The 24,746-nt window shown below is 38.6% G+C and overlaps 1 protein-coding gene across 22 annotated transcripts in view; it reads left to right on the top strand.

Annotated features, from left to right (window-relative positions):
* Nucleotides 1-24,746, top strand: part of LOC105474671 (SHH signaling and ciliogenesis regulator SDCCAG8) — a 253,094-nt gene that overhangs the window by 21,855 nt on the left and 206,493 nt on the right. For 21 of the 22 annotated variants that reach the window (XR_011607733.1, XR_011607735.1, XR_011607744.1 and 18 more), the window contains exons 5-6: nt 6,355-6,480; nt 13,622-13,750. Coding sequence is in view for 16 of the 22 variants with exons in the window: in XM_071069480.1 (XP_070925581.1) it covers nt 6,355-6,480; nt 13,622-13,750 (255 nt within the window). In the remaining 6 variants the exon portion in view is untranslated. The remainder of the gene's footprint in view (nt 1-6,354; nt 6,481-13,621; nt 13,751-24,746) is intronic. The other variant, XM_071069491.1, reaches the window with a different exon arrangement.

The raw sequence follows: 24,746 nt of genomic DNA, 5'->3' as shown, positions 1-24,746 counted from the left end.
TTCTTTGTTATCCTGTTTTTTAAACATTTCTTTATTATCCTTTTAATGTTCATGGGATCAGTAGTGATAGCCCCGTTTTCACTTCTGATCTTAGTACATGATAGAATCTAATTGGTATTTTCTCTTTTTTTTTCTTAGTTAACTTGTATAGAGTCTTATCAATTTTATTCATCTTTTCAAAGACCCAACTTTTGATTTTGTTGTTTTTCTCTAGTGATTTTCTATTTTTAATTTCATTCTTTCACTCTGATTTTTACTATATGTTCTTTTCTGCTTACTCTGGAATTAATTTGCTGTTGGTTTTCCAACTTCTAAAGTAGAAGCTTAGATTATTTATTTGAAGTCTTTCTTCTTTTCTAATTTTTTTGCACTCCTTTTGCTGCATCCTTTTAATAAGTACATAGCTTTTTATCAGTTGTATTTTAATTTTTACTTAGTTGAAAATATTTCTAAATGGATTTTGATACGTCTTGGATTCATGTGTGTCATTTAGAAGAGTGTTGTGTCATCGTCAGGTATTTGGGGAGTTTCCCAGCTGTCGTTCTGTTACTGATTTCTGGTTTAATTCCATTGTTGTCTGACCGCATACTTTCCGATTCCTTTAAATTTGTGAAGGTTTCTACATTGTAGTCTGCCCGGGTGAATGTTCTGTGTGAGCCTGAAGAAAACATGTGTACTGCTGGTCTTGAATGAAGTAGTCTGTAAATGTCACTTAGATCCAGTTGATTGATGCTGGTGTTCATTTCCATTGTGTCCTTTGTGATTTTTATCATTTCTGACAGGGGATGTTGAAATTTCCAACTGTAATAGTGGATTCATCTGTTTTCCTTTGCCTCATACATTTTGATACCCTTTTATTAAGCACGTATGCATTAAGACTTGTTACATCTTCTTGGTGAATTGACCTCTTTATCATTATGTAATGTACCTCTGTATCCCTGATCATTTTCATTGGTCTGAAATCTGCTTTGTCTAAAATTAATATTGCTACTCCAACTTTCTATTGATTAGTGTTAACATGATATGTTTTTTTCATTCATTTATTTTTAATCTATCTGTGTCTTTGTATTTATAGTTGGCTTCTTTTTTTGTTTTGAGGTTTTTTTTTTTTTGGTTAGAGATGGGGTCTCACTATATTGCTCAGGCTGGTCTTGAACTCCTGGGCTCAAGGGATCCTCCAACCTCAGCCTCCCAAGTAATGGGATTACAGATGTGAGCCACCTTGCCCGGCCGGCTATTATAGGCTTCTTGTAGACAACATATAGTTTGTTGTTCTTCCTTTTTTTTTTTTTTTTTTTTTGAGACGGAGTCTCGCTCTGTCGCCCAGGCTGGAGTGCAGTGGCGCGATCTCGGCTCACTGCAAGCTCCGCCTCCCGGGTTCACGCCATTCTCCTGCCTCAGCCTCCCGAGTAGCTGGGACTACAGGCGCCCACAACCGCGCCCGGCTAATTTTTTGTATTTTTAGTAGAGACGGGGTTTCACCGTGGTCTCGATCTCCTGACCTTGTGATCCGCCCGCCTCGGCCTCCCAAAGTGCTGGGATTACAGGCGTGAGCCACCGCGCCCGGCCTGTTCTTCTTTTTTTAACCACTCTGACAGTCTCTATCTTTTACTTGGTATATTCAGACCATTATATTTAAAGATATTATTGTTATGATTGGATCAATGTATAACATATTTGTTACTATTATTTTCATTGTCTTTATTTTTTGTTTCTTTAAAAATTTTTCACACTTTTTCTGTCTTCTCTGGCTTTTTTTTTTTTTTTTTTTAAAGAGATAGAGCCTTGCCCTGTTACCTAGGCAATGATGTAACCAAAGCTCACTATAGCCTAGAACTCTTGGGCTCAAGCAGTCCTCCCACCTCCTCCCTGCCGAGTAGCTTGGACTGCAGACTTGCGCCACTATGGCTGGCTAATTTTTATGTTTTTTGCAGAGATGGAGTCTCACTATGTTGCCCAGGCTGGTGTCAAACTCCTGGCCTCAAGTGATCTTCCCACCTCAGCCTTCCAAAGTGCTGCACTTACCAGGTGTGAGCCACTGCACCTGTCCCTTCTGTAACTTTGATTGAGCATTTTATATGATTGCATATTATTTTTTATATTTGGAGACAGAGTCTCTCTCAGTTGCCCAGACTGCAGTGCAGTGACACCATCTTGGCCCACTGCAACCTCTGCCTCTTGGGTTCAATCAATTCTTGTGCCTCAGCCTTCCTAGTAGCTAGGACTACAGGCGTGAGCCACCACAACCAGCTAATTTTTGCATGATTGCATTTTTCTCCTGTCTTAACATATCAGTTGATCAACTGTACTTCTTCGTCTTTTTTTTTCTTTACTGGTTGCCTTAGAGTTTGCAGTAAATATTTATAACTAACTTTACTTTCAAGTAACCCTGTGCCACTTCTTGAATAGTACAAATTCCTTATGACAGAATTCCCAAGCCCTCTCTCATCCTTTATAATATTTCTGTCATTAATTTCAGTTATCTATAAACTACAATTACTACAAACACTATTGCAATTATGATGTTGAACACAAAGTGTCATCTGTCAAATAAATTAATAAGAAAATATTTTCTATCCACTTACTCCTATTTTAATACTCTTTTTTTCTTTATGTAGATGGCAGTTTCTCACCTTATCATCTTTTCTCCTTTCTGAAGAACTTTTTTAACGTTTCTTGCGAGGCATATATGCTAGCAATAAATTCCATCAATTCTTGTTGGTCTAAGAAAATATTTTTCTTTCTCTTTTGAAAGTTAATCTTGCTGAATCCAGAATTCTAGGTTGGTGTGTTTTTTTTTTTTTTAAAACACTTTAAATATTAGATTCATTTTATTCTCTTCCTGTTTGCATGGCTTCTGAAAAGTATTCCCAGGTAATTCTTGTCCTTCCTTCTTTATAGGTAAGGTTTTTGTTTTTTTGTTTGTTTGATTTTTGTTTTATTATTATTATTATTTGAGACTGAGTCTCGCTCTGTCACACAGGCTGGAGTATAGTGGCGAGGTCTTGGCTCGCTGCAATCTCGGCCTCCCGAGTTCAAGCAATTCTCATGCCTCAGCCTCCTGAATAGCTGGGATTACAGGTGCCCACCACCATGCCTGGCTAATTTTTGTATTTTTAGTAGAGACAGGGTTTCACCATGTTAGCCAGGCTGGTCTTGAACTCCTGACGCTCATGTGATCTGCCTGCCTCGGCCTCCCAAGGCATACATTCCCTGTATGCTGGGAACACAGGCATGAACCACCGTGCCCAGCCTGATTTTGGGGTTTTGTTTGTTTGTTTGTTTACTTTGGCTTATTTTAAGATTTTTCTCTTTGTCTTTGATTTTCTGCAGTATGAATATGATATTCTTCAGTGTATTTTGTGGTGGTATTTATCCTGCTTGGTGTTCTGTGAGCTTCCTAGATCTGTGGTTTGGTGCCTGTCATTAATTCAGGAAATTTTTCAGTCATTATTGACTGAAATATTTCTTCTTTTCCTTTTTTGTGTTCCTGTGGTATGTATGTATTTATTACACCATTTGTAATTGTACTGTAGTTCTCGTATAATTTTTCTGTCTTCAGTTTTTTTCCTTATTGCATTTCTTTTTTGGAAATTCTTATTCACAATTCTTAAAGTTTACTAATGCATTCCTCAGCTACGTCCAATCTACTGATGAGCCTTTCAAAGGCATTCTTCATGTCTGTTAATAGTTTTTTTATTTTGAGCATTTTCTTTTCATCTTTTTCATAGAGTTTCCATCTCTCCACTTATATTACTCTGCTGTTCTTGCATATAGTCTATTTTCTCTATTAGAGACCTTAGCATAGTAACCATAATTATTTTATTTATTTATTTATTTATTTAGAGACAGAGTCGTACTCTGTCACCCAGGCTCAAGTGCAGTGGCGTGATCTCGGCTCACTGCAACCTCTGCCTCCTGGGTTCAAGCGATTCTTCTGCCTCAGCCTCCCAAGTAGCTGGGATTACATGCATGCACCGCCACCCCTGGCGAATTTTTTTTGCATTGTTAGTAGAGGTGGGGTTTCACTATGATGGTCAGGCTGGTCTTGAACACCTTGGTCAGGTGATCCTCCCACCTTGGCCTCCTAAAGTGCTTGGGATTACAGGCGTGAGCCACCGTGCCTGGCCTTAATTGTAATTATTTTAAATTCCTGGTCTGATAATTTTAACATCTCTGCTTTATCTGAGACTGTTTCTGATGCTTGTTAAATCCTTTCAAACTGTGTTTCAGTCTTTTAGCATGTCTTGTAATTGTTTGATGAATGCTGGCCATGACATATTTGGTAAAAGGAACTGAGATAAGTAGGCCTTTAGCATGAGCTTTTATGTTTATCTGGCTAGAAGCTAGGCTGTGTTTGCTGTCACTATACATGTCAGAGGCTGAAATTTCCTTCCATGTCCTGGTCTTGTCTCTTCTGTTGTCTCTTCATTACCCTAGTGAATTCTTCCTAAATATAGTCTGAGATATGCAGTTCTTTCTGTTGAATTTCTCTGTTAGTATACAGGAGCCCTAGTGATGTGGTCGTTAGATGTGGGAGTAGAGGGAAGCGTTCAGTAGGCCTATGACTAGATCTGAGTCTTTTAATAAGCCTTTGCCTTGGGCTGTGACATTCACAAGTGCTTCTCAGTCTCCCCTGCCCTTTAAGGTAGACGGGAAGGCTAGAGGAAGCTGGAGGCCCCTTCTCCCACACTGAATGCAAGAGGGGGCTGGAGCTGGATTTCTTTATTTAGGCCAGTTAGGTGACGGCAGCCCCCCAGTCACTTCGGCTCCGGTAAAGTCGTTTCCCTCGAGTCAGGCCTGTGACAAGGAACACAATGTGCTGAGCATATTTCAAACTGGCTGCTTTTCTTCTTTCTTTAGGTTGCATAAGGGGATTTTTCTCTAGTTTTTACTGTGAAAATCTGGCACTGTCCTAGAGATAAAACTGGGGAAGCAGGGCAGTCCTATGACTGGGTCTTCCTGGAATTTATTTATTTATTTATTTTGAGACGGAGTCTTGCTCTGTCACCCAGGCTGGAGGGCAGTGGCGTGATCTCGGCTCGCTGAAACCTCGACCTCCCAGGATCAAGCCATTCTCCTGCCTCAGCCTCCGAGTGGCTGGGACTACAGGCGCCGCCACCACACCCGGCTAGTTTTTGTATTTTTAGTAGAGATGGGGTTTCACCATATTGGCCAGGCTGGTCTTGAACCCCTGACCTTGTACTCTGCCCACCTTGGCCTCCGAAAGTGCTGGGATTACAGCCCTAAGCCACTGTGCCCAGCCCGGAATTTTTAACTCTCAAACTTGTTGACACTGAGCTTCCAGCAAGTCATCAATTACAGTTTAGATTTTCTACCTCCTCCAGAGGTTTCTGATTTCCTCCTGTAAATTCTGTGTCTCAGCGACCACTCGTCTCGTCAATTTTGGGGCAGCAGTTTTCCCTGTGACTTCAATTATCTGATGAATCTAAGAAGAGTTGTTGATTTCCAGTTTGTTCAATGTTTTTCCTGTTGTGAAGATGGGAGTGAGCTGTTCCAAGCTCATTACATTCCAGACTGAAAAATGAAAGTCCACAATATTTTTTTAATTTCAGCTTTTAGTATAGCTTTGGGTTTAAAAATAATAATAATTGAGGGGAATTTTCACATGTTGTACAATAGCTTGTGATTACACTAGTAATGAATATTAGGTTACGTATTATATGATTGATATATTGATGTTATTGAATTGTTTTTCCAGCGACTGAGGTCCACTCAATAGCTATTCTAATTATTGTTGACCTGTAATTTCTTATGTTACATCCTGTAATTTTAATTGTTATTGATTTGTTAATTCTTTACATTACATCCTGTGAGGCCAAGGAAATACTCTTTCAGAATTCTCCATGAAATGTTTTACTATAATTCTCTCCTATCTGGCTACCATTTCATAGGTAATCATCATGCCTGTCTATGCCTTTCTGTCTCAGAGCCTCCCTCTATTTAATCTTCCATCAGTTTTTAACAAGTTGATGGTATTTGATCATTAGTCATAATATGTCTTAACTCATTTTTCAGAGTCTACTTCTTTAAAATCTCTTGGATAACTCTTTTAATTAAGACTTTTCTTTGAGCCTTGATTCCTTGGAGAAAAGGAAATTGTCAGAAACGACACACTTTTGTGATATGCCACCAGCAGGCCCATTACTATATACCTTAGCCTTCTCTTTGGTATCTAGCTAATATTTAGGTTGCCTTGTTTGTCTAAATATAATTATATTTCAGGAAAAGGAGAACATAAGTCTTCCATACTTTATATCATGCTGGTCCTCTAATCAACAAATAAAAACACTGCTTAATAATGCTTAATGTATTTGATGTTGCTTATTATAGGAGGAACTCTCTGGATTGAAAAATAAAATACAAGCCGTTGTGCTTGAAAATGAAAGCCTCCAGCAAGAGCTGAAATCTCAAAGACAGGAGGAGACACTAAGGGAACAAACACTTCTGGATGCATCTGTGAGCATTCTTTTAAAAAATCATACATTTTATTTAGTGTGAATATTCCCTTCTGCCCTCTCTCCCCGCCTTCTTAGCTGCTTAGTTTTTCTCCTTGAAGTGTGGCCAAAGTACTATGTTAGTATTTGTTTGAGACCTCAAATACCAGATTTCACTGTGGTAGAATGAATTCTCAAGTGAAATGATCTTGTAATATTTGCTGTTGTTTCCTGAGCGTACCATTTCTGCCTTACCATATGGAAAGAGCAGGTCTGAAAGCAGGAAATGTGTTATACAGGAAGGACTTTGCTGAGTCTAGAAACCATTCAGAACCTTAGCTTAGATTTGTGCTGGATTTCTCTAAATTGTCCTTGATATCTGAAATCTGAGAAGTCTAATTAGCAGCATGATATAGCAGAAAGAACATTGGCCTTAGGGTCCAAGAATCAAAATGTTAGTCTTCCCATTGTCCCTAAGAAGGCTGGTGTTTAGCAAGTAATTTTAGAAGGCTTTACATAGCTTAATCCCGTATGTCCTTTATTTCTTTATTGTTATTTTGAGAAGATTAACATATACCAGGGGTTTTCAATGCAAATTCCTGGACTCCAGGCCCTGTGAGTCTGATTCACTTGGTCTGGTTGGCCCCTGGGAATCTAAACTTTTATCAAGTTGCCTAAGTGATTCTAATGTCAGTGGCCCAGAGTTTGAAGAACGTTGGGTCAGATTATCCCTATAATTCTGTGACATAGAATTATTGTGGTGACTTTTAAATAGTGCTTAAACCACTTTCTTATGACTTATCAGAGTACTTTTGTCTTAAACTTTTTAAAACTGTTTTTCTGTAAGATATAGTCACAGCTGCTTCTGCTTTTTGAGACAAATGCAACTTTTCATGCGGAAGTTTTCATGCTTGCCTATTCCAGCTTCACTTTGCAGTTTACTTTGGTGGTTTTGACTTTGTCGTCATTAGTAAATCAGCTGTTAAGAAAACATGAAAGTCTTGATGTTTGACTGAGATATCCTCTAATTTTCGTTTTTGAAGTCTTTTTTTTTTTTTTTTTTTAACCTGAATTGATAGCTTGTTTTTAATCCTGGAGTTGTATATGTTAGAGTCTGCTATTGAGAAGTATAGGAGTGTATTAACTCTGATAAATGAAGTGGGCTAATTAGTATTTGAGTTTAATTTTCTGCAGTTGCATTTAAGTTTGTGATCAATTCTCTTCTCCTCACTATATAACTTTTTCCTGAAGATTTATATAATTATTAATGGTAAAAATTCCATCTTAGTTGCTTATTATTTTAATGTCAATTTGAAGAAGATATCACCATATATGAAATACTTAGAAGTAGCTTATTTTAAAAATATTCATTTGCTTTTCTTCCAAATATGTAGTCACTTAGCAAGCAGTGATTCAATTATTCATAGTCTTCAGTATTTATATAACGGCCAAGAAGTGGAAGAAAGGGAAGTGAAGTGAGAAAGGAAATTAGGCAGACGAGTGAATCAGAGGGCAAGAGAAATGAGTAATGCAAAAGGGGAAGGAAATGATGGTAAGAGCACACATGCCTTGCTGCATGAGCAAAGAAAATGTGCTAAACAAAACTACAGTCCGAATCATAGGAAGGATAAGGTTTTAGAGAGGTTTTGTTGTTTTTTTAAACATTCATGTGAGCTAAATGTAATGCAGATATTGAAATGATTACTGCAGATATGCCAGATGACCTTGATATCTATTTTAATGTTAGTCTCCTGTTATTTGTTGTTGTTGAATTGTTACCCCCACATTTTACCTGTGTAAGTGAATTGAAACATTTCAAGGCCAGATACAGCGTCTTATGCATGCAATTTCAGCAGTTTGGAAGGATGATCATGTGAGTGGATGGATCACTTGAGCCCAAGAGTTCCAGACCAGCCTGGGCAACATAGTGAGATTCCATCTCTCCAAAAAATAAAAAAAATAAAAAAAATTGCCAAGCATGCTGGTGCACACCTGTGGTCCCAGCTACTTTGGAGACTGAGGTCAAAGGATCCCAGGAGGTCAAGGCTGCAGTGAGCCCTGATCACGCCACTGCACCCCAGCCTTGGCAACAGTGAGTGAGACCTTGCCTCAATAAAAACAAGATGAACAAAAAACAAGACATTTCAGCAACACGTGCATTGTGCTGTGGCAGAAGTTATAACATGAATAAAAGTGTTTAGGATATCTTAAATATAAAAAAAGTCAAGAAATACCTTCTTTTGGGGGGATGGGGTTTTTGTAATGAGTCAATTAAAATATTGATGCTAAATCTTCCCTTGCTGTATTTAAATTTGCTGATTTCACCATAGATTTTCAGTGTTTCATAATGCCTTTTAAAAAAGATAATTGAAACATTTATATGGTTTATTAGTCAGGGTTCTCTCAAAGGACAGAACTAATAGGATAGATATGTATAAAGGGGAGTTTACTAAGTAGTATTAACTCACATAATCACAAAGTCCCACAATAGGCCGTCTGCAAGCTGAGGAGCAAGGGAAGCCAGTCCGAGTCTCAAAGCTGAAGAACCTGGAGTCTGATGTACAAGGACAGGAAGCATCCAGCACGGGAGAAAGATGTAGGCTGGGAAGCTAAGCCAGTCTAGCCTTTTCACGTTTTTCTGCCTGCTTTGTATTTGCTGGCAGCTGATTAGATGGTGCTCACCCAGATTAAGGGTGGGTCTGCCTTCCCCAGCCCACTGACTCAAATGTTAATCTCCTTTGGCAGCACCCTCACAGACATACCCAGGATCTATCCTTTGCATCCTTCAATCCAATTAAGTTGACAGTCAGTATTAACCATCACATACAGTAATAGCTAACGTTTATTGATGACTACATGGTTATAATGTGCCAGGCACTGCATCAAACACTTTATTTACATTATATTACTTCAGATTTGCGATAGCCACACAAGGCGGGTGTTATTATCTCTGTTTTCAGAGGCGTAAATTAAGGTACACAACTGTTAAGTAACCTAAGTAATTGGCCTAATGTCACAGAGCTAGATAATGGCAAAGCAGGGACTCAAACCCAGGACTGTCTAAATCTCTAAATACACCCAGTAGAACCTTAAATTATACGGCTTTTCTGTGTAAATTAGGAAGAGCTCGTCGACAGTGAACCAAACCATCTTTGTTTGCAGAGGATAGAAGTTTTCCCTGGCAGAAAAGAGAAGAACCTCCTTTTTATTGTCTCCTGCTTGTAGCCCTGGACCTGGATGGTAGCCTGCAAGACTTTCAACTTTTGGTCTAGTTTTTGACCTAGAAGTTAAAGAAGCAAGCCATTCAAAGTATATTTCATTGCTGTCCTGATTTTTCATCACTTTCCCTTCTCATAAAATATTTCCTCATGGAAAGCTTTTCTCTAGAGTTCACAAAATCACAATAATACAAAAACAAGTTATTTATTCGACATTTTGTCATGTGTCCTCCTTTAAAGATCTAGGATTTTTTTTTTTAAGGAGAAAATTTCTGGGCCAATTTTTTTTCATGTTTGTTTTCATCCCCTCTCTTACCACCACCCCCCACCCTGTCCAGTTAAGAAATCAAAGGTCTTGAATGATCTTCAGGGATTTAACGTACTTAGATTAAAAAAAAAAATCTTGGTTAAGTAGCATTCAAGTTTTTTAAAGCTATGTGTGAAAGAACAAAATATCCATTAGACTAGCACTTCTTTCCAAAGAATGATAATATTTTATATCGTAAGTCAGCAATCTGTGGTCTCCATGCTTCCTCCAGTTTCTCCATAGAACATTAGTACCACCCTCCTTCACTGATCTCAAAAACAACTTTAAATGCAATAATATCTTAGGGGATTTGGCCCTGCCTGGAGAATCAAGTGCAGACTCATTCCATGGTGTGGTATACTCTCAAGTCCCTTACTTGATTCTGTAGCTTCATCTTCTGACATTCATCACCTTATATTTTGACCTCTAGTAATGTTGAATTGTCTAAGACCTCCCTGCAGGCACCATGCTATTCCATACCCCTGTGACATTTGTCGTGAGGTTCTCTCTTCTTAGAATGCCCTTTCCATCTAGCTTACCCTTACTCATCCTTCAACGTATCACACCAGTGTCAATTTTTTTCTAGAAAACCTTCCTTGGATTGCTGGGTGCCCTTAGTATCCCTCCTGTGTTTTGGCAGAGGCCCCTGTGCACACCTTTAGCCTAGCACTCACATTATTATATTGAAAGGACGTGCCTAGCTGTGTGTCTCCCTTATTAAACTGTAAACTCCTTGGAGCCAAGATTGATGTTGCTCATTTTTGTCCTCCAAGCTCTTAGCATAGTGTCTGAACACCGTAGGTGTTACACAAATGTTTGCACTAAACTGAACTTCCAGAAGAATATGAAATAGAATTCAGAGTACTACTTTAGGTGAATGTAGTTTACCACATTCTAGCATGATGTGACACTGCAGTATAGTTCAGTGTTTGGGGACCTGTCCTCTCTTGTGACTACTACCATATCCTTTGGCCCTTAGCAAGTGTTCAATAATTATTTGTTGGATTAAATTAATATAAGTATTTTAATCCTTCTTGTGCACATGAATTCCCCAGATCGTTGGGCTGCTTACTACATTGAATGTTGAGAGGGTGACAGAGGTTGCAACTAACAATGGGTACACTAAATTCAACTCAGGCATGTTTGGTTTGTTTGATAAATTTTGAGCCAGTATTTAATAATGTTTCATATGAAGGACCAGGTATCTGGTAATATGAATTTTCACTCCCACATGGCGATGATTGACTGGAATTGAGTAGCGACTGCTTCCTTGGGATAGTACACCTTTCTGTGGCTTGTCACAGTGCCTACTCTTCTTCCTTTTTGAATCCCTGGCATGCAGGCTGCATGTCAACTCTGTTTGTCACTGCACATGCACTGTTTCTTTTTACTAAAGATAAATATTTATCTTTCGGAAAGGCAGAAGATCAGAATAATATAGGACATTGAAGGGAAAAAACTGTTCCTTTTTCTCATAACGCTTCTGACACCAAATGTTTGGGACTGTTGTCTCCTACACCTGGCCATTCTCCATTTCTCTGTCGATACCAACTAGGTGTCCAGTGATTCAATTCAATTCTGACACTCACTACACAGTTAGTATCAGACCCACAGGTAAAGGGCTCAGTCCCACATGACTACCTGCTACTTTAGATACCAACTGCAAATAGTAGGTCTGTTGGTTATCCACAATTCTGTCTGATTTGTTTGTAAATTGGGGGTTCCTACAATAATTTGTGATAATTTTCTATAATGGCTCGCAAAATTCAGGGAAACACTCTACTTGCTATTACTGTTTTATTATTATATAAAGGATATAAATGAACAGCCAATTGAGAGGCACAGGTCCAGGCTGGTCCCAGGTAGAAGAGCTTCTGTCTGTGGAGTTTGGGTACACCACCCTCTTGGCATGTGGATGCATTCACCAATGCAGAAATTCTCTGAACTTCATCATATAAGATTTTTATGGAGGTTTTATTACATAGGCATGATTGGTTAAATCACTGGCTGTTGGTGATTAAGTCAATCTCCAGTCCTTTCCCCGCTTGAGGTGGGAGAGTGGGGCCACAAGTTCTAATCTTCTAATCATGGACTCCAGCCACCAGTCATCTTAATAGCATACCAAAAGATACTCTTATCACCATGGAGATCCTGTAGTGTAGAAGCATATGCTTTTTCTCTAGATAAGAATCGGTATTCACAACCATATACAACGAAGAGTCACACTTCCAAGAAGAAAGCCAATGTCCCACTTCAGCATCAAATCTAAGACACTGCATTTCGCTTTCTCTGTACCAATGTCATAATTTGTTTGTTAATCTCTTGGTTTTATTTCAAAAACGAAACTATATTTAGAGAGGAAACAAATTCTACCAGCTGCTGTTGGATGCAAAAGATCTTTTTCTTTCTTGAATGGTTTATATTTGGACAGAGAAAGGTACATATTTGAACCATATGTGAATTCAATGTAATGTATTAGCTTTGATTGTGCCAGAGTTCCTAGAGGGCTCCAGAAATCAAAGGATGTGGCTGGTCACCCTAATTTTGGAGACTTGAATGCCTTTGTTCATAGTAGGAATCCAGAACAGAACGTAGCAACTTCTGTTCCTCATGATTTCATATACTCCGTCCATAATCATCTGTCCTAATTCCAGATGCTAGTTTGCTTTACCCTATGGTAGCAAAATCAGTCAGTTTTCATTTTCTCAGGAAGAGAGAAGACTACTGGCAGGAGGAAGTGGAAGGCAGAGTAGAATGATAAAACCATGTGTGTGAAACATGGCTGCTTAGCCCAGTACTAGCAATCGCAATCATTTTGCTCTCTCTCTTCCATGTCTATTAAGTGAGAGTTTGGCTTGGTTGATTTCTAAGATCTTTTCTATGTCTGACAAGGAGTAATCTTATCAAATTATTGAATTAGGCCTATGGTTGTGAATACTCTTTCAGCTGGCATTTTATACCCTAATGTTAGATACTCAGTTTTTATTGGGGAGCATGAATTTGGGTTATGAGGCAAATAAATAGTTGCTCTTAATGCCTGGAAACAGATTGAAATGCAGTGTTATAGATCTTACAACATTTTCCTACAGAGGTTAAAAATATTCAGAGATTCCTGGATTTTAGTCACATGAAGTTTTGTGCTTATGCCTTTTTCTCAATTTTGCACATATAATCCAAAGAATAAATGAATGACTCTAAATTAATGACTCTAGAAGGTTTCTAGACATAGTACCTTATTGGATCTTGATGTTAACCCTATGATGCACATTAGGCTGAAAAAACTAAGCTAAAGTAGAGAGTTTTGTGATTTTCCAACATCAGTTAACTAGTGATCAGCAGCGTAGGGTCTTAAATCTATGTTTTTTGTCTCTAAATGTCATGTCTTTTGATTTAAGATTTTTGGCCATATAGATTATGAAAAAGAAATGTTAAATTAAACAGTGGAACCACTCTATTTCTTATTTATAGTTTGAGAAAGATTGACTCTCCTGGAATTTAATTCTCAATGTCTAAATTTAAGATCAAGATTTCTAATAACGTTTTATTTAAAAAAAAAAAGAATCGGTATTCTATTGGTAAAGTATGCATGTTTATTTAAAGTTGAATTCAGTTGCAATTACTGGCACATTTTGTTTTAGGGAAACGTGCAGAATTCTTGGATTACAACAGGTGAAGATTCTGGGGTGGGTGAAACTGCCAAAAGACCATTTTCCCATGACAATGCAGATATTGGCAAAGCTGCATCTGCTGGTGAGCAGCTAGAACTGGTGAGTATTTGGGTGCTTTTCTCTTATACATCTTTTTTCTTTTTCTCTTTTGTACTTTTTTTTATTCTGGTAAAATATATATAACAAAATTTACTATTATAACCATTTTAAGTGTACAGTTTATCTGTAATAACTACGTTCATAATGTTAATCTTACCGTTATCTGTTTTCAGAAGTTTTTGATCATCTCAAAAAGAAACTCTGTACCTATTAAATAATATCTCCATTCCCCTCCCTGCCAACCCCTGGTAACCTCTATTCAACTTTCTGTCTTTATAAATTTGCCTATTTCAGATATCTGATATAAGTGGAATTAAACAATACTTGTCTTTTTGTGTCTGGCTTATTTCCCTTAGCATAATATTTTCAAGGTTCTTTTTGTTGTAGCATGTGTCAAAATTTCTTTTCAAGACTGAATAATATTCCATTGTATGTGTATTACCAAACTTTATCCATTCATCTATTGACTGACATTAGGGTTGTTTCTTTTGACTGTTATGAATATTTCTTCTGTGAACATTGGCATACAAGTATCTGTTTGAGACCCTGTTTCAATTATTTTAAGGATATACCCAGAAATAGACTTGTTGGATCAAATGGTTATTCTTCATTCTTTTTTCTTTCTGCTCCTCAGACTTGATCATTTTAATTGTCATTTCTTAAAGTTCACCAATTCTTTTTTCTGCCTACTCAAATTTGCTCTTTAACACCTTTAGTAGATTTTTTGTTTCAGTTGTTATACTTCTTAGCTCCACAATTTCTGTTTGGTTTCTTTTTATAATGTGTTTTCCTGATTTTCTTTAGTTGTTTGTCCATGTTTGTCTCTTGGCTTTTTGAGTGTATTTAAGACAGTCATTTAAAAGTCTTTCCCAGTAAGTCTGATGTCTGTGGTTTCTCAAGCATAGTTTCTGTCAGCTTATTCCATTCCTTTGAGTGAGCATGTTTTCCTGTTTCCTTGTATTCCTCGTTATTTTGTTGTTGAAAATTGAGCATTTCACTATCATGTGATTACTCTGGAAATCTTTAACTCCTTCTTTCCTAGGATTTGCTGTCTTATTTTACTATTGAAGGCTGTAGTAGTCCTTTTGTGTTGAGACTTTTTCAAACTATTTTTGCGAAGACTATTCCATGTCATGTGTGATTATTGAAGTCTGCGTTCTATTAGCTCATGTTCAGCGAATGTTTGACAGGGATTTCCTTGAATTCCCAGAACTGAAAACAAATACCCCCCACTCCCCTCCAAAGGTGGAGGCGAGGTGGGGAGAGAGAGAGAGAACAGCCCACCTCTCCCAGTGTTTTCAGATTGGCTCTGTGCTGGGACATTCTTTTCCCATTTAACCAGGCTTGCTCTGAGCCTAGGGATCAGCCATAGGTGAAAGCTTACGGTCTTCTCAGAATGTTTCCGAGTGTGTATCTTTCCTAGGCATACTGTGACTTTGTAAATTCCCCTGTACACACAGCTGCTTTTGAATGTCCTAATTTCCCAAGGTGTTAAAAACAATTCTATTTTAAGACCAAATAATACTTTTCAATCCTTTGATGTATTTAACAGAACTTTATTCTTCTTTTGGTAACCTGAAGTTTTCTTTGCATTAAATGTGACATGTCAGAGTTGATCAACAATGATGAAAGTGTGAGATTAGCACTGTAAATGGAATGTTCCAGAGGAAGATACAGTGAATCATAGTTCAGGTTCTCGTTATCATCCACAGATGTTACTAGTTTTCTAAAGGTTCTTTCTGTCCAGTCGCCCTCCCCTGTCTTAGTCCCTAATCCAAGCTTCATTCTACTTGGGAAAGAGTACCCTTCTTCAAAAAAGAAAATTGGAAAGACTAAGTAAATTATATCTTTTTTTCCTTCCCTGAGTAATTTACAGTAGCTATTTAATGCCCGTAGGATAAAGACCAATGTCTCAAGTCATCCACAATTTCTGTCAAACTAACGTTCGAGACTAGTTTCACACTCTTCTCCTGTCTTTTGTTTTTTGTTTCTTTTTGAGATGGAGTCTTGCTCTGTCACCCAGGCTGGAGTGCAGTGGTGCCATCTCAGCTCACCACAACCTCCGCCTCCCGGGTTCAAGCAATTCTTCTGCCTTAGCCTCCAAAGTAGCTGGGACTACAGGCGTGCTCCACCATGCCCGGCTAATTTTTGTATTTTTAGGAAAGAGACAGGGTTTCAATATGTTGGCCAGGCTGGTCTTGAACTCCTGACCTCGTAATCCACCCACTTTGACCTCCCAAAGTGCTGGGATTACAGGCGTGAGCCACTGCGCCCAGCCTCACTCTTCTCCTGTTACAAATCTTATCTGTAGGCAGGCAGACCACTCTCCAGTTGCTACTTCATAAATTTATAATCCACTTTCATTTCTCTTTGAAGAACTGGCTTTGGTTTATGCAGCCCTCCCTCCCCAAAATGTTCCCTTCTTACTCTCTACCTATTGAAATGTTTCCAGCCTTCAGGGTGTAGTTGAAATGCCCTCCCACATTCTGCTTTCCGGAATAGCGTGCCTTCTCTCTTCCCTTTTCTGCATTAGAATTCCTTTCTCTTTCATGCCTCCCCCTAGCACTGTGTTTATGATTGTTGGAGACTCATCTATTTTCTCTGTTTGTGACAAAGGTCCATTTCTGCATTTGTGTGCTCTACGTCACAGATGTTTTTCACTTTTTTCAAGGGTTTCATCCTTGCACTTTTCTTTCTCTTGTATCTTTTCCCTCTCAGTGGTTTATTCTTTTTATTTAATTTAGTGTTTTGAGACGGGGTCTAGCTCTGTCATCCAGGCTGGAGTGCAGTGGTGCAATCTCAGCTCACTGCAACCTCCGTCTCCTGGGTTCAAGCAATTCTCCTGCCTCAGCCACCCGAGTAGCTGAGACTACAGTCATGCGCTACCACACCTGGCTAATTTTTGTATTTTTGGCAGAGATGGGGTTTCGCCATGCTGCCCAATCTAGTCTCAAACTCCCGGCCTCAAGTGATCCACCGTCCTCAGCCTTGCAAACTGCTGGGATTGCAGGTTTGAGCCACCACGCCCGGCCAATGCTTTATTCTTAGCAGAGTGCGTTCTTTAATAGCTCCCATAAAGCAAACAAACCCAAAATATATTCTCCTGACCCTACATTCACTTCCAACTATCACCTTTCATCTTTGTTCTCCTTTTCATACCAAAATGTTTCCAAGCAGTTGTCTATGTTTATGTCTCCACTTCTTTCCCTCCCATTCTTGTTTCAGTATGCTTCAGTTGAGTTTCGCCCCCTATAGTCCACCCCAACTGCTCTTCTTCCAGCTATCAGTTCTCATTGCTATAAACCTTGTAGCAGCTCTGTGTAACGTGGACATTGGTTGACTATACCCTCCTCCTTTATATTTTCTAATGACACAATTTAACATAACATTCAGTAAAGTACACAAAACAAAAATTTACAGCTCAATGATTTATCTGTAAATGAACACCTATGTAATTATCACCACTTTATGCTTCCTGCTGGTTACTGCTCCTTCGTGCCTTTAAAGCTAATCACTATCCTGAATTTTCCGAAAAATACCCAAGTATGCATCCTTAAACATTTTAAGTTCTCTTTTTTCAATGTTATGTAAGTGGAATTGTAGAGTATGTATTCTTTTGTATCTGGCTTCTTCTGTCCACCATTATATTTGTTAGATTCATCCATGTTGTCGCATTGGCTGAACTTTGTTCATTTTCTTTGGTGGGTCTACTATATGAACATATGACTTTATCCATCCACTGTCAGGGAACATTTGTGTTGTTTCCGGTTTGCAGCTATTGTGAGCAGTGTCGCTATGAACATTCTTTCATCTACTGGTGTGTGTTACACAAATTTAGGCTGCATATGTATGTTGGAGTGGAATTTTTGGTCTCAGGATATGTCTGTGTTCAACTTGAGTAGGTAATGACAACCTTCCAAGGGGGTTTTATCAGTTTACACTTCTACCAGTAGTTTATGAGTGATACGTTTGCTCCATGTCCTTACCGACCATATAGTATTGTCGATTTTTCTGGTGAACTTAGAGTGCTGTCTTGTGATTTTCATTTGCATTCCCCTAACTACTAGTGTGATTGAGTATCGTTTCATATATTTATTGTCCATTTGATGCCTCTTTTGTGAGCCACCTATTCAGATATCCTTATTATTTTTTATTGAGGTATGTATCTGACATATTTATTTAGGGAGTTCTTTATATATTCTTGATGCAAGCCCTTTGTCAGTATGTGTATTATAAATATATATTCCCACTCTGTGGCTTCGCTCGTAACTCTCTTGATAGTTTGCATGTTGCTTGCTTTGATGGCTAGAACTTCAGTTTGTTTTCCTTGATTATGTAGTTGTTTTCTATGTCCTTTTAAAAAGTTTTTTTTCCAACCACAGTCATGAAGATATTCTCCTACATAATCTTCTGGAAATTACAGTTTCTTTCTTCTTTTTTTTTTTTAAGACAGAGTCTCACTCTGTTGCCCAGGCTGGAGTGCAGTGGTGCGATTTCGGCTCACTGCAACCTCCACCTTCCTGGTTCAGGCAATTCCTCTGTCTCAGCCTCCCGAGTAGCTAGCATTACAGGCACATGCCACCAAGCCCAGCTAATGTTTTTTGTATTTTTAGTAGAGACGGAGTTTCACCATGTTGGCCAGACTGGTCTCGAACTCCTGACCTTAGGCAATCCACCTGCCTTGGCCTCCCAAAGTGCTGGGATTACAGGCATGAGCCACCGTACCCTCCCCTGCCTTTTTTTTTATTTTTATTTTTTGAGATGAAGTTTCGTTCTTTTTGCCCAGGCTGGAGTGCAATGGCACGATCTCAGCTCACTGCAACCTCCGCCTCCCGGATTCAAACGATTTTCCTGCCTCAGCGTCCCATGTAGCTGGGATTACAGGCACACGCCACCATGCCCAGCTAACTGCATTTTTAGTGGAGACTGGGTTTCACCATGTTGGCCGGGCTGGTCTTGAACTCCTGACCTCAAGTGATCCACCCTCCTCGGCCTCCCACAGTGCTGGGATTACAGGTGTGAGCTACTGCTCCTGGCCTACGGTTCCACTTTTTGCATTTAGATCTGCAACCTACCTGGAATTTATTTTTGTATATGGGGTCATAGTTTGTTCTTTTCCTATGTATTTATACGTCCAAGTGCCATTTCTTGGAAAGGTAGTCCTTTGCCTTTACGATAGTACCTTTCTCATAAATAAGTTGTCCATATATATTTGGATCTGTTACTGGACTGTGTTTTAGTTCATTGTGCTAATACTATACTATCTTGATTGTTAGCCTGATATCTGGCAGACCAAGTCTTCCAACGTTGTTCTTTATCCTTTGGCCTTTAGTATTTCCAAATACAGTTCAGAATTGTGAAGTTCCAAAAGTCATTTTGGGATTTTGATTGAGATGACTTTAAATTATAAATTATAGGTCATTTGAGAATTAACGTTTTATGATATTATCTAATCCTTGTAAACTGCATATCACTCCACTTATTTGAGTCATCTTTAATTTTTGTCAATAACCTTTCATAGTCTTCTGAGTAAAGGTTTCATACATCTTTAATTAGAATTATTCCTTTTTATTTTTTATGCTATCATAAATGATACATATTTTCCAAATTTTTATTTTCTAACCCCTCATTGCCAGTATAGAGAAAACACATGAGTTTTATATTTTGATTGAATGTCACTTTCTTTTGACTAGTGTTAGCATGGTATATCTTTTCCCTCCTTTCACTTTTAACTTATTTGTATCTTTATATTTGAATTGGGTTTTTATAGAAAGCATATAGTGGGGTTTTGCTTTTTTATCCAATCTGACAATATTTGCTTTTTTTTTTTTTTTTTCCTGAGGCAGAGTTTCGCTTTTGTTGCCCAGGCTGGAGTGCAGCGGCACAATCTTGGCTCACTGCAGCCTCTGCCTCCCGGGTTCAAGTGATTCTCCTGTCTAGCCTCCCAGTTAGCTGGAATTATAGGCACATGCTACCATGCTTGGCTAATTTTTGTATTTTTAGTAGAGACGGGGTTTCATCATATTGGTCAGGCTGGTCTCAAACTCCTAACCTCAGGTGATCCACTTGCCTCGGTCTCCCACAGTGCTGGGATTACAGGTGTGAGTCACTGTGCCTGGCCATATTTGCTTTTTAATTTGGGTATCTACACCACTGACATTTATTGTGATTATTTATACAACTCAGTTTAAATACACCATCTTGCTATTTGGCTTCTTCTTTACCCATCTCTTATTTATTCCTCTTTACCTCTTTTTCTGTCTTCTTTGAATTATTATTATTATTATTATTTGAGACGGAGTCTCACTCTGTTGCCCAGGCTGGGGTGCAATGGCATGGTCTTGGCTCATAGCAACCTCCGCCTCCCAGGTTCAAGCAATTCTCCTGTCTTAGCCTCCTGAGTAGCTGGGACTACAGGCGCTTGCCACCACACCCAGCTAATTTTTGGTTTTTTTTAGTAGAGATGGGGTTTCACTGTGTTGGCCAGGCTGGTCTTGAACTCCTGACCTCATGATCCACCCACCTCGGCCTGCCAAAGTGCTGGGATTACAGGCGTGAGACACTGTGCCCAGCCATGAATTAATTATTTTTTATGATTCACTTTTGCTTTTTTTGTTATTGGTCTGAAAAAAAATCTTTAGTACCAGTATTCACTTGATTGCTCACTTCAGAAACCCGGGATTGTTTTTGGTGTATTTTTCTCCCCTATATCTATTCTGTCATAAAATTCTGTCAGTTTTTCTCTTAAATATCTCTGTACTAAATCCTTTCTTTTTAATTCCTACTGCTTGATTGCTTTTGTTCATGTGCTTATCTCTTACCTATGTATTTGTAATTACTGGTTTCCCTTTCTTCACACTTCAATTATGATTTAAGACTCAATTCTGATAAAAAGTTTTCAGTGGCCCTCCAGTGTTTCTTCTAGGGGGAAAGTACAGGAGACATGTGTACCAAATAAAAGTCTTGATATTTTTATTCTTCTTGTGGCCCACCTTTACCTACTTTACCCATCTCCAACCACCCCTCGACCTCGCATTTTACATTCTAGTGATACTGATCGACTTACTGTTCAAACATATAGCATGGTTCCTTCAGCCTCTGTGCCTTCTGCTCTACTGGAAATTATCCTTCACGACTTAACATTTCCTCTGTGAGGCCTTCTTTACTTCTCTTTGGCTGAATTAGGAGTTCCTGCCTCTCTAAATTTTTCAATTTCCATATACTTCACTAGAGCAATTTATGAACAGTTGACCCTTGAATAATATGGGTTTGTATTGTGTGGGTTCACTTATATGTGTATTTTTTTCAAGAAATATATCAGAAATTTTTTTGAGATTTGTGGCAGTTTGAAAAAACTTGCAGATGAACCATGTAGCCTAGAAATATGAAAAAATTAAGAAAGAGGTATGTCATAAATGAATAAAATATATGTAGCTAATAGTCTATTTTATCATCTACTACCATAAAATATACAAATCTATTATAGAAAGTTAAAATTTATCAAAACCTATGAACACTCTCACTTACAGACTGTACATGGAGTCATTCTCAGTCAGGAGGAATGCAAAAAAACATAAAGATGCAGTATTAAATTATAACAGCATAAAGTTAAATGTAGCACATACTGTACTACTATAATAATTTCATAACCATCTCCTATTGCTATTGTGGTGAGTTCAGGTGTTTCAATTGTCTGCTTAAAATACCATGTGACACTAGTTATCTCTGTGTAAACAGTTTGTCTCTTCAGTAAATTACATATTACAGTAAAAAGTGATCTCTTGGCAGTTCTCGTGTAGTTTTCATCATGTTTAGTGTGATACTGTAAACCTTGAATAACACCATGAGGCCCATGCAAAGTGCCACTAGTTATGCTGGAAGCGCTCCCAAGAAGCAATGTCATGACATTACAGGAAAAAGTTACATTGCTTGATACGTTCCATAGATTGAAGTCAGCAGCTGTGGTTGCCCCATTTCTAGATAAACTAATCCAATATGAGGACCATTGTACAAAAAGAAAAGAAAATTTGTGAAACCATCACTGCAGCCGTGCCAACACGTACAAAAACTTTATACTTTTGCCCAATGCCTTTTTATCTGTCATGGAAAATGCAAGTTTTATGTGGGTACAGGATTTCTGAAGAAAAGCATACCTGTAGACTCTAATATAATTTGAGAAGAAAAAAGAAGTCATTTTATGACAACTTAAAAAAATAAGGAAAGTAAAGGATGTAAAGCTGGAGAATTTAACACCAGCAAAGGATGGTTTGATAATTTTAGAAAGAGATTTGGCTTTAAAAATGTCAAGATAACAAGAGAAGCAGCTTCTGTTGACCAAGAGGCAGCAGACAAGTTTCAAGATGCCATTATGAAAATTATTTAGGAGAGGCTGGGTGTGGTGGCTCACACTTGTAATTCCAGCACTTTGGGAGGCTGAGGTGGGTGGATCACCTGAGGTCAGGAGTTCAAGACCAGCCTGGCCAACATGGAGAAACCCTGTCCCTACTGAAAATACAAAAATTAGCTAGGCATGGTATCATGTGCCTGTAATCCCAGCTTCTTGGGAGGCTGAGGCACGAGAATCACTTGAACCCAGGAGGTGGAGGTTGCAGTGAGCCAGGATTGCACCAATGCATTCGAGCTTGGGTGACAGAGTGAGACTCTGTCTCAAAAAAAAAAAAAAAAAAAAAGGAAGAAAATTATTTAGGAGAAATGATATCTACCTGAATAGGTTTTTAATGCAGATGTAAGTGCTCTATTCTGAGGGGCAAAAAAATGTCACAAAGGACTTTTATTAGTATGGAAGAGAAGTGAGCACCAGGATTTGATGCAGGAAGGGATAAGCTAACTCTATTGTTTTGTAAAATGTACTCAGGTTTATGATCAGGACTGCCCTTATCTACAGAGCTCCTAACTCATGAGACTTGAAGGGAAAAGATAAACACCAACTGTTAGTCTTTTGGTTGTGCCACAAGAAGGCCTGGACAATAAGAAACCTTTTTCTACACTGGTTCCATTGATACTTTGTCCCTGAAGTTAGGAAGTACCTTGCCAGTAAGAGACTGCCTTTTAAAGTTTCTTGATATTGTACAATGACTCTGGCCACCCAGAACCCCACGAGTTCAACACTAAAGGCATCAAAGTGGTCTCCTTGCCTGCAAACACGGTGTCTCTAATTCAGCCTCAAGATCCAGGGAGTCATAAGTATCTTTAAGGCTCATTACACACGGATACTCTATGGAAAGGATTTTCAACGCAATGGAAGGGAACCCCAGTAGCAAGAACATCATGAAAGTGTGAGAGAATTACAGCATTGAAAATGCCATCATTGTTATAGAAAAAGCCACGAAAGTCATCAAACCCATAACAATGAATTCCTGCTGGAGAAAACTTTGTCCAAATGTGGTGCATGACTTTACAAGATTTACAGCAGTCGGTCAAGAAAATCATGAAAGAGATTGTGGATGTGGTGGAAAAGGTTGGGAGTGAAGGGTTTCAAGATAGGGATCTTGGAGAAATTTGAGAGCTAATAGACACCACACAAAGGAATTAACAGAATATGACTTGATGGAGATGAGTGCTTCTGAACCAGTGCCAGAAAATGAGGAAGAAGACATAGAAGAAGCAGTGCCAGAAAGCAAATTGACATGAGATAATCTGGCAGAAGGGTTCTGATTATTCAAGACTGCTTTTGACTTCTTTTATGACATGGACCCTTCTATGATATAGGCACTGGAACTAAAGCAAATGGAAGAAGGGTTGATATTGTGTAGAAACAATTTTAGAGAAAAAGAAAGAGCATAACAAAGTGAGACAGAAATTACCACGTGTTTCCATAAAATTAAGTTCACCTGCCTCTCCTGCCTTCCCTCCCAACTCCTCCATCCCCGAGAAGACGAGACCACCCCGTCCTTTTCCTCCTCCAACTCGGCCTACTCTGTGAAGATGGTAGGGTGAAGGCCTTTATGATGATCCACCTCCACTTAATGAAGAAAATACCACTTTCTTTGCCTTCTGATTTTCCTAATAACGTTATCTTTTCTCTAGATTACTTTCTTGTAATAATACAGTATATAATACACATAGCATACAAAATATGTGTTGTTTATATTATTGGTAAGTCTTCTAGTCAATAGTAGGCTATTAGTAATTAAGTTTTGGGGGAGTCAAAGTTATACATGGGGCCAGGCTCAGGGTCTCATGCCTGTAACCCCAGCACTTTGGGAAGCTGAGGCGGGCAGATCACTTGAGCCCACGAGTTTGAGACCAGCCTGGCCAACATGGTGAAACCCCATCTCTACTAAAAATACAAAAATTAGCCAGGCATGGTGGCATACACCTGTAATCCCAGCTACTTGGGTGGCTGAGGCACAAGAATAGCTTCAATCCAGCATGTGGAGGTTGCAGTGAGCCAAGATTATGCCACTGCACTCCAGCCTTGGCGACAGAGTGAGACTCTGTCTCAAAAAAAAAAAAAAGAAATTATACATGGATTTCCAACTGTACAGGGGTCAATGCCCCTAACCTCCATGTTATTTAAGGGTCAACTGTAATTGAAATTCTTCATTTTTCTATTCCTTTCTGGGATATTTTATAAGTTCCTTGAAGTCCAAGCCACCGTCATCTTAGATACACAATAAATATTTGTTGAATGAAAGAATAACCGGATACCAAGAGGCTTATAGGAGTTAGTCTATCATCATGTGATTTAAAACTTTACTTTTGATCATTCATCTAGCACATATTTATTGTATGTCAAATATTCAACAGCCACAATGAAGGAGTCTAATAAGATCTGATCTTTGCCCTAATGGACCTTATGGGTTACAACTGTTTTTTTCCCAGAGTCACACTTTTAGGGATAAGACCTGATATATGCAATTTTGAAAGAAAAAGAAAATCAATTTTATGACTCAGAAGTTCTTTGCAGGCATTCACACAATAAAAATAGAAAATTTGGGGTGGACTAGGAAAATATTTTCTAGGAAGACATGTT

This window comes from Macaca nemestrina, chromosome 1 (assembly GCF_043159975.1).
Source record: "Macaca nemestrina isolate mMacNem1 chromosome 1, mMacNem.hap1, whole genome shotgun sequence".
NCBI lineage: Eukaryota > Metazoa > Chordata > Mammalia > Primates > Cercopithecidae > Macaca > Macaca nemestrina.
Note: the sequence above shows the minus strand (reverse complement) of the source record. Positions and strands in the feature narration are given on the sequence as shown.